This window comes from Limulus polyphemus, unplaced genomic scaffold, assembly GCF_000517525.1.
Source record: "Limulus polyphemus unplaced genomic scaffold, Limulus_polyphemus-2.1.2 Scaffold435, whole genome shotgun sequence".
Lineage (NCBI taxonomy): Eukaryota > Metazoa > Arthropoda > Merostomata > Xiphosura > Limulidae > Limulus > Limulus polyphemus.
The window spans coordinates 545,903-555,888 of NW_013666045.1; the positions used below are offsets into that span (position 1 = coordinate 545,903).

General features: G+C 31.9%; 1 protein-coding gene across 1 annotated transcript in view; it reads left to right on the plus strand.

Moving 5' to 3' along the window:
* The window catches only part of LOC106458257 (dipeptidyl peptidase 3-like), a 46,397-nt gene extending 38,763 nt beyond the window's left edge, over positions 1-7,634 (plus strand). Inside the window, exons 16-19 of the mRNA XM_013917742.2 lie at positions 4,775-4,954; positions 5,861-6,023; positions 6,373-6,520; positions 7,227-7,634. Of these exons, the coding sequence (XP_013773196.1) occupies positions 4,775-4,954; positions 5,861-6,023; positions 6,373-6,512 (483 nt within the window). The 3' untranslated portion in view covers positions 6,513-6,520; positions 7,227-7,634. The remainder of the gene's footprint in view (positions 1-4,774; positions 4,955-5,860; positions 6,024-6,372; positions 6,521-7,226) is intronic.
* The last annotated feature ends 2,352 nt before the right edge of the window (positions 7,635-9,986 follow it).

A 9,986-nucleotide genomic window follows, 5' to 3' on the forward strand; every position in this document is an offset into this window, starting at 1 on the left:
GGAGAGTTAAGCCTGATTTCTTTAGTGATTATAGTAAAGCACTTAACAATATTTATTTAATTAAATAATGCACTAAAGAATATAGACTAATAACATGCAAAAAGTAGACAAATTCACTTACTTATAAAAATTTTCCTGGCTTTCTAACTATGCAACAAGAGCCATTACAAATTCATCCAAGCTAGTCGTTAACTTTCTCATGGGAACGATGTTGCTACTCAGAGTGAAATTGACGGTTATCTGTTCAGAACACAACGTTATACAAAACGCCATATGATAGACGAAAACATTGACTTTCTATTGGTTATAGGTAATATATAATGAAACGTGAGAGAGAACTATCAACCAGTTGTGAAAAAGAGGATGTGCAGGAGGGGGTCTGATTTTCTCTTTGATAGCTCTGTAACAAAACAAAATTGAAGGCTGTAAAAAGTATGGTCTGTTTGAGCAATAACTATTTTATAGAGAGCATTTTACGTTTAATTTCATACATGTTTGAGGGGTGATGGATAAAATAGGGATGATGATGATGATGTGCTAAGACGAAATGTCTCGTATGTTACACTAGTGGAAATTCAGGATTTTTTTTATATATTTCCTTTTAGAATTAAGAACTTAAAACTTGTATACCATTAAAATATGGATTATTAGCTAAGATTTTATGCCATTCTAATTGGTATAACATATACAAAAAGTAGTTTGATAAAATTTTGAATGTAAGGCACTAAAACCTTGTGTCATGTGCAGTAAACGGTACCCGGGCTGATGGGGTTAATCAAACTATTATTCACATTTCAAAATGCGACATGAAAATCAAGATGTAGAGTTACTTGTTATTATTGAGTGGCTCTTAGCATGACTGAAATGCTCATCAATTACATTTTGTGGTGGGGGGTATAAGTAACTCAGAAGTTTGGCTCTTTAGTGAAACCAAGATTGCAACACAATTAACCTTTTTTAAAGTCCAAGAAATAATTTAAATTGATAGATTAACTTATACTTTTCCCATCACTGAGGACAGGTACTTTTGCTGTCATATACTATTTCTGAGAGCACAGGAACTCTTAACCTTACAAAACTAGTTTTTATGAATATTATATTTCTGGTCAAATAAATGATTGACAGATAACTAGCTTTCCTATAAAGCTTTGGAGAGGCAACAGCCGTAACTTATAAAATTTGTAGTTAATTTGTAAAGCTGGTTGTTTTTGTTTTTCAAATATATCTGTAGAAAGTCACTTTTTTTAATTACAAGTAGCCAAATATACAAATAATAGTTGTACGTATTTTTGTAAAAACATTTTACGGTGTGGTGGGAAAGAGTAAAATGGTTTTTAACAATATTATATATATTCTTGCATTGTTTAAGATCCACTGGTGGATGTTTTTATTGTAAGCCAGCTATAACTCATACAGAGTAAACATAATAAATAGAACTGAGGCTTTCTTCTGTATAGAAGCTGAAATGTCGTCCTATTTTCACTCAATATGCAGTTGCAGTTCGTAAAGTTCTAAAACCTACCAAACATAATAAAATCATAAAATATTTATTTTGTTGTCTGAGAAAATTACTGTATTGGACTAGATGTGGTTTAGTGGTTGCTCTTTCAAAATGAAGATCAGAAGGTTCAAAGATTGTGATGTGATGCCACAGAACTTACACTGTGCTTTCAATAATGGGGATATTGTAAGAGTGACTGTCATTCTCTTTATTTGTTTTAAAGCAATCAAAGCCCTGGTGATGGTGGATGCTGCGAACTAATTACCTTCCCTCTGGTCAGTTTGTGGTGGTGGTAGGTGCTACTGGTTGGCTATCTTCCCTTTTGTCAGTAGTTCAAAATTAGGAATGGCTGTATCTGAACCTGAGGGATTTTTGACATGGCTCTTTAACTCATGAATTGCTTAAGGTGCCCACTCAGATTGAAAATACCAGTTAATGAATGGAAATATGTTAGACTCAAAGTCAAACTTTTATTGGTTATTTAATCAATCTTTCTCTGTCTAAAAATTAATACAAGAATAAATATTAAAAAAAATCTTTTGTTGGTTTTAAATTAGAAATATATTTAGTTTGCGTAATGTGATTCCTTACAATAGATAACGTTAAACGTGAAATTCTGGTAGCTTATGAACTAAAGAAGGTAATCTTAGTGCTCAGTACTATAATATGTACTGTTTGCTTCAGATATTTCTTTAGGAAGTGGCCACTTCTGTAATTATAAAAGGGTTCCATATCTGAACATTGTTGAGTTATATGATGAAAATTCAGGGGATCTCTGAAGGTTCTAAATCAAAATGGAATATTGCAAGTACCTCTCTCTGTGTGGTAAAAGTAATGAAGAGATTAAATGACTCCATTTACCAAAATTGATTAAGACAAGAAGTTTATTTGGTGTAGTCATAATTAAATATAGGAAGATAGTTTTTAGTTTGAAATTCATCTCATTTCAATTGCGTGGTTTTTAATTTCCAACAAATTAAACTTTTCTTCAGTGTTGAGATTGCTTGTATTCTTTCTTAACTTTTTTGTGCTTTGAAAAAGAACTACATATTTAAAAAAAAGTGATAGTGTTGTTCTGTACCTTAGCCACTTGGGATTTTCATACTGCATTGGTAAAATTTCACTAGGTGAACATAGTAAATTAATACCCATAATAATCTCTGTACTCTGACTTGTTGACCTTAAAAAATGTCATGATTCCTACTGAAAATTTTAGCTCAAGCTAGATAACATGTAACCAGCTAGTTTTGGTAATTCGGACTTTCCTACTGATTCCAGCCAGTTATTTTTTCCTGCTATGTCTAGCTAGCCACTCAATCCTACTTATTCCAGTTGGGAATAGGTTCCTTAATGGTTCCTGCCAGGTCTTGATGGCCACTACATTCCTGCTAGTCCCAGCTGGCCACTCAATCCTACTGGTTCCAGCTAATTTCTCAGTCCAAGTTTTTGAAAGCTTCCAGTACTGTATATTTCATAGTTTTTCTAAAATTTTAATTCAAAACCTTCTAAATCTGGATGAGGTCATGTGCTAATTCAGCCCCAGGTGTGGCTTTCTTCAGGATTTAATCATGGAAATATCTGCTATTTTATTTCAGCTGTCAGTTCCTCTGATTAACATGAAATTTGACAGAGGTAATAATGATGTATAGCTAAAAATGGTAGAAGCATACATAGTTAATGTTTAATTGGTGTAACATACAAAACAATCTGTACCCAAACTTTGAAACTATTACATTTACAAGATTGTAACTACAAACATAGGAAGGCACATAGGTGTATATATGGGTGAAAAAGATACCTGAGATCTTGAAAGAAAACAATACTGAAATGTTTCTTGATGTAGTAACTAAACAGTCACACTGGTGTATACATGGATGAAAGGATACCTGAGATCATGGAAAAAAACAGTGCTGAAATATTTTGTGGTGTAGTAACAGAACAGTCACACTAATGTATGCATGGGTGAAAAGATACCTGAAATCATGCAAGAAAACAGTGCTGAAATGTTTCTTGTCTAAACATCTTAGCCATGTGAATTCAAATTGGAGGCTAAACATAAGAATAAGTATGGTCCATTTTGGCTGGTCAACTTCAGAGTGAGTCTTAGTTCTTTTAAAAAGTTGGTCTTTGATAAGAAGAATATCAGATATATAGGACAGGAGGATTGGATAAGAATAGATGGTTGAGAGTGGGGAACAAAAGCTAGAAGAACCATACCACAAATTAAGTACAAGTGAAATTAAATTTGTGTATATCTCAAAGATGTCTGGTAAGTTATATAATAATAATGTTGTTTGTTGTTGTTTAAAAGTTACTCTCAATTGTAAATGTGGTTAATTTGTTGAACACAAATTTTAATCAGATTAAGTTTAATAGAAAATCATGTTTTTGATTTGAATTAATGGGTTATTTTGTAACGTGAAAAAATGATTTTGTTAAATTGAACTCTGGTACTACTTCCAGTATCTTAATATTGTAAACATGAATGTGACAAATGTTTTTTTAAGTTTTAAATATTCTATTACAATGCAAAATAGTAACAAGTGTTTAATTGTCAACCTTTAAGTAATAAAATGTGATTTTGAGTAAACAATACTAATAATTATATCCATTTGAAATATGTTTAAAACATTTAAAACTACATTCTTCCTTCAGTTGCAGAAAAGCTAGAAATTATAAATCACCAACTAGGAAATATTATTGATTGTATCATTAATAATTACTGATAAATTATTTGTAAATTTACATTCTGGGATGCAACAGTGAAATAATGTTTAAAAACGTTCATAATATAAAAACTGGAACAAAATGTATCGCTCTTGCTTAGCTTTACTCAAATGTATTTCACTTGCTTTATCTTTACTCAAATGTATCCCACTCACTTATCTTTACTGAAATGTATCGCACTCACTTATCTTTACTCAAATGTATCCCACTCACTTATCTTTACTCAAATGTATTTCACTTGCTTTATCTTTACTCAAATGTATCTTGCTCGCTTTATCTTTACTCAAATGTATCGCACTCACTTATCTTTACTCAGATGTATCGCACTTGCTTTATCTTTACTGAAATGTATCGCACTCACTTATCTTTACTCAAATGTATTGCACTCGCTTTATCTTTACTCAAGTGTATCTCACTCGCTTTATCTTTACTCAAATGTATCGCACTAGCTTATCTTTAGTATCTCCTGTTAGATTCAACTATCATCTGAAGTCATACCAACAATCGTATTTAATACCTGACTGATTTCTTTCTCTCTGAGTTTAGGCTCACTGTCAAGCTCGTTATGTGATCATGCAAGTTTTGCTAGAAGCTGGACAAGAGTTTGTGACTTTGAAGCAGGTGCAAGGGAGTGATGGTCAACCAGACCTTTTACTTAGTATGGATAGATCAAAGATTAAGACTGTAGGTTATCCTGCCATTGGAAAATTCCTCCAAAGGTTACAGGTGAGAAAGTTAATTTAACTTATGCTTGAAATAATACCATTTACACAAGAACCCCGTATTTTTATGATGTAAAAAAATTATACTTATATAGTTATAGCACAGCTGCTTATGGTATTTAATGTTTTCTACAAAGTCTACATTCTTCTGATGAAGCATTAGCATTTTTTGGCTTGAAATATTGCATGCAATGGCTTCTATTGACACTTTGTAATTGGAATACCGAAGATGTATTGCTACTGTGAGGTTTTATAGCCTGGATTGTTTACAGTAGGTGCCTGTGATTTGTTAGCAATAAATTTCAACAGTAAACTTAACTACATTTAATTTAATTTTAATTATTATATTAATAGAAATGTTAGTGTACTGAATACAAACAGCTTGTGGCACAATGTAAGAAATATAATTTTAATATTAAAAACTTTGCTTCCAAGTAGTGTTCACTTAATTTTCAATTTGATGAATTGATCTGGATTTTTTTTTTCAGCCTACATAAGCGAATGTAGCAAAAACATTCCTGACTAAAACAGCACAGTAAAATACTGTGTCTTACCAATATGGCATACTCTCCTCTTCCTGATTGAAAAGGTTTAATAACTTAAATAAAATTAACTGTAGTTATGTATCATAAACCATTTAGACACTGCAAGACATGAGAGCAAGCAGTTAATAAGTAGGATGTGACAAATAAAAGACATTATTTATGTGATATACAATAAAATAAGATGTTATACCTTCTATGCAGTGAACAATGCACAGAAAACAATGTTAACATTATATCTACGTGATCTGCAACTATATTCTGTGGGTTATTCACTGTTTAGTAGGTATACTGTCTGCAACAACTTTCCATGTGTGTTTCTCTAAGTTTAAGTAGTCATGTGAAAATATCTACTTCTATCCCTATAGGTATACAAATCTACAGCTGATGTTGCAAAAGGGAAGGCTATGTTTGAACATTATTCTGCTGTTACTGCCGAGGGACTTAATCCATTCCTAAAGTACAGGGATATTATTATGGCTCGAAAAAAGCCAAGAAAAATGTTTGTTCAACCAAATACTTTTATTGTTGGTTAGTAGATGCCTTTTGAAAATAATTTATGATGTTATGAAAGAAGAAATTTAAATGTAAAGATTCCTGTCCCAGTTTGTAAGTTATATTCTATAACAGTTAGCATACATTATATTAAGTCTGAAATATTGTTTGGAATGCAATGTTTATGAATGTTTTATTCTTCTAAACTAAAGTCAGCTTCATATGACTTTAACTAGGTATCAAAGAAAACTCGTGTTATAAATGTTTTTGATTTTAAAAAAAAATCATAGAAGGCTTTCAAAATTTTACTTTAATTATTATTACATGTTTGATTAATTTAAAATAATTATTAACATCATCTTTGTTTTTACAAAAAAAAATTTAGATGGGAAGGTAGAACTTAGAAATTATGACGCCAGTCATGAAGGAATGATCCAGTCATGGATTGAACGATTCTCTGAGAATGAACTGTATGACATTCTAAAAGAGGAGTGGAGAAAAGACCATGATAAATTTGAATGCTGATAAATATTGTAAGTTATACTTAACAAGTAATGGATGTTCATTACCTAATCAGAACAATACAACCAACATTATATCTCAATCACATAATCATGCTATATCAATCGTAAATAATCTTCAATAAAAGATAACTCAAGTGTTTTACAATAAGATTGAATGAATTAGATGTTGTGTTCCCCAGTATTTCATCATACAGTTTAATCAGATATTTAGGTTTGACAGACCCTAAGAAACTTTTTAATGTAAATATAAACCAATAAAATCCTACGACATATAGGTAGTGGTTGTTGATTTACTCAACAAGAATATGTTGTTTATTTTAAAAATGAATAATCTAATTTGGAAATGGTTTAAAAGAGAGGCAAATTGTGGCTTTATTAATGGACTATGAATATTGAGTCTCTTTATCTAAGTTTTAAATGTTATTACAGAAAATCATTCTTACCCACATTGAAAATATAGTAATTTCAAACTTTACAGAACAACCAAAAAGTTGATTTAATGGTAGGTTTGTATTTATTTTTTAATGAAATATAATTTTTTTTATCATAATGCTTTAAATGTCAGTTACGTATTGCGATGATAGCTAATCTTGTTTTTTAGGGGCTAATTCATATGGGAAAGAAAATTTCTGAAATTGTTTTAAAATCAGATCTCATTTTCTTTTCTTTCTTTATTGTGACAAGCATTAAAAAACACTTAACCTCTTTTTGACAGGTTTTGAAACATGCACAAAAAATTTCCAAGTTCTTCACTCTGTGAACTTCAACAATTCACGACTTTCTGGATCCAGTGAACTGTAGTACGTTACAACAAACTGAAAACTTCAACTCTGTTGTAATGAATGATTTGATCAGAAAAAGGCTAGATTCTCACTTATTATATAACCATAATTAAGGAACTAATTTTGCTATTAAAATAAAATCATCTTAGGAGGCTAAAGAAGTACAAAGTATGTATCATTCTAAGATTGAAAAAGCATGATAAAAAAATTATGAAAATATCTTTTATAAGCAAAAATTGCTTGAAAAATTGAGATATTTGTTCACAAACATATACTTCAAAAAACCAAAACAATTTTCCATGAAATGTATCACGTTGAAAAAAATAAAATGAAAAAAATCATTTATTGTACTTATGTAGTCAATACTAACGAGTATGAAATTAAATAGACCTAGTAATGGATTTTTTTTTATTTAGTTGTTAGTAATGGATTTTCTATATTATGAAAATAAGTACAGCACAAATTACATTTTGTCCTGAATTGTTGATTAGCTTATGGGTGAATTGACATTAAGGAATAATCCACCAGATCTGTAGGACATATTATTTGAAAATAACTTTTCTTACTATTTGTTTCGGCATAATTTTTTATTCCTCATAAAATTAAGATTTTAACTTTTTAAGTGCTGTTAATCTGCATGTAAATATTCATGTTACAGTCATAAGTTTTAGTTTAGATGAAAAATGTTTTTTGTTATAGAATTTGTAATTTTTCAGTGAGATTGTAAAGCATAATGATTACGATAATTCTGACTAGCGCAAAGTAGCAGTGTATGTTATTAGGAGATTTTTAGATTTTGGCCTTCATTTTCAATATTAACATTTTTCAAAACAAAAAAATTATTTCTTTGCCTTCAAAGAGGGGCTTAGTTTGACCCAGGGAATCCAAGATTCTTGCTATAATGCTGCTGAATATACTGTATGCTTTTAGCTATGTATGCATTACAAGACTGACAGTAAGTCCCATTATTAATTTCATATTCAAACAAAGCCTTTGTAGTGGTGAGTGCCGCTGACTAGTTACCTTCTCTTTACTCAAAATGGAGGATATTTGTAATTATAATTGTCTTTGATTCATCTGTTTAGCTTTTTTGTTGCACACAGTGATAATCAGGTTGAAAGTACATGTACTGGTAGTAGTTTTTGTTTTATATTTGCTAAATACGCTTAGAAGCTACACTAAATTGTGATTTTACATGATGAAGAGTTTGTCAGGGACAGAAATACTAACTTCAAGTTGCTGGGCTTGTCTTGGCTTTCATATGTTATATTTGAATAAATTTTCAAGAGAAAGAGATGATGTTGGGAATATGAACTACATAAGAAATATAAAGGTAGGGCTTGTGGTTCTATTTAAGATCTTTTATTATTTAATTTTATTCCTTTTGTAAGGGTGGAGGTTGGAAGTTGCATATAGTAGAAATTTTAGGATAATTTCATTTCTACTTTAAGAATTGTAAGAACCTTTAAGGGTAACTGCCTTCCCACAAGTAACTGCCTTCCTGCAAGTCTGATACAATTTCAGTATAACTCCCAAGAATAACTATCAGCTAATTCTTTGTAATTTTTTAGTAATTCATGTTGAGCTACATTGGGTAGTTGTAGGACGTTATTGTAAGTCCATGAACCATCATTGGAAGTTACGTATGTTGTGTAGTATTCTTTTGCATTTTGATTTTGTGCATCAAGCATTCACTTAAATGGAAATCTGTGGCTACTTCACAAATGTTGCACATCCATCATTTGCCTCAAGTAGCATAAATTAACAAAGTGGTATAGAGAAATCTGAAAAACAACTTCAACAGAATGGGTACACAGCTTGCAAAGTTATAAGTCAAACAAAATAAATCCTAATGCATACATCTTCAGTCCTGTTAGAAGTCACATCCCAGATATGAATGTCAGAAATAGGGGTGATCTAGTATGAAGGAAGCCACAGGAATTCGATGGGAAAGCACCATGGGAAGCATATAGAGCAAAATTTGAGCTACTGGCAGAAATGAATGGATGGACAGGGGAGCAGAAAGCAGTATATCTGGCAATGAGCTTGAAGGGACGACCACTGGAAATACTTAGACAGTTGTCAGCAGATGACAGACACACCAACTACAGAGCACTGTTAGCGGCTCTAGAACTCATGTATGGAACCCAAAATCAGTCTGAAGTCTACAGGACTAAATTTAGGACGAGAGTCCGTGCTAAAGGGCAAAGCCTGCAAGAGCTGGCACTGGACTTGAAAAAAATGGCACACAAGTTGTTGCTGAGGGATCAGTTTGTAGATGCCTTGGACATTCCACAACAAAATATATAAGTAAAGCAAGCACACTCCTCTACTATGCAGGATGCAATGGCCAGAGCTCTTGAATTTAAATCCTATATTAAGTCCAGCACAGAGGTACCAAGGTTGGCACAGTCATCAGGATTCAAGGCCAGAAAAGGTCAGCTTTCAGAGAGGTTTGAGGGACTTTGCTGGCACTGTAACAAACCTGGGCACAAGAAAGCTCAATACTGGAAACTTCAACACAGGGAAGAAGCCATGGCAGGAAAGGCAGCTACCCAGAAAGCTTGTTGGAACTGTGGAGAGCAAGGACATATGAAGGGAGAGTGTAAGAAGAATACTACCAATAAGTCAGCTTCAAGATGCCCACCAACCCCCATTGTGAAAGTCCAAACAGCTAAGCATAAAATGGCAAG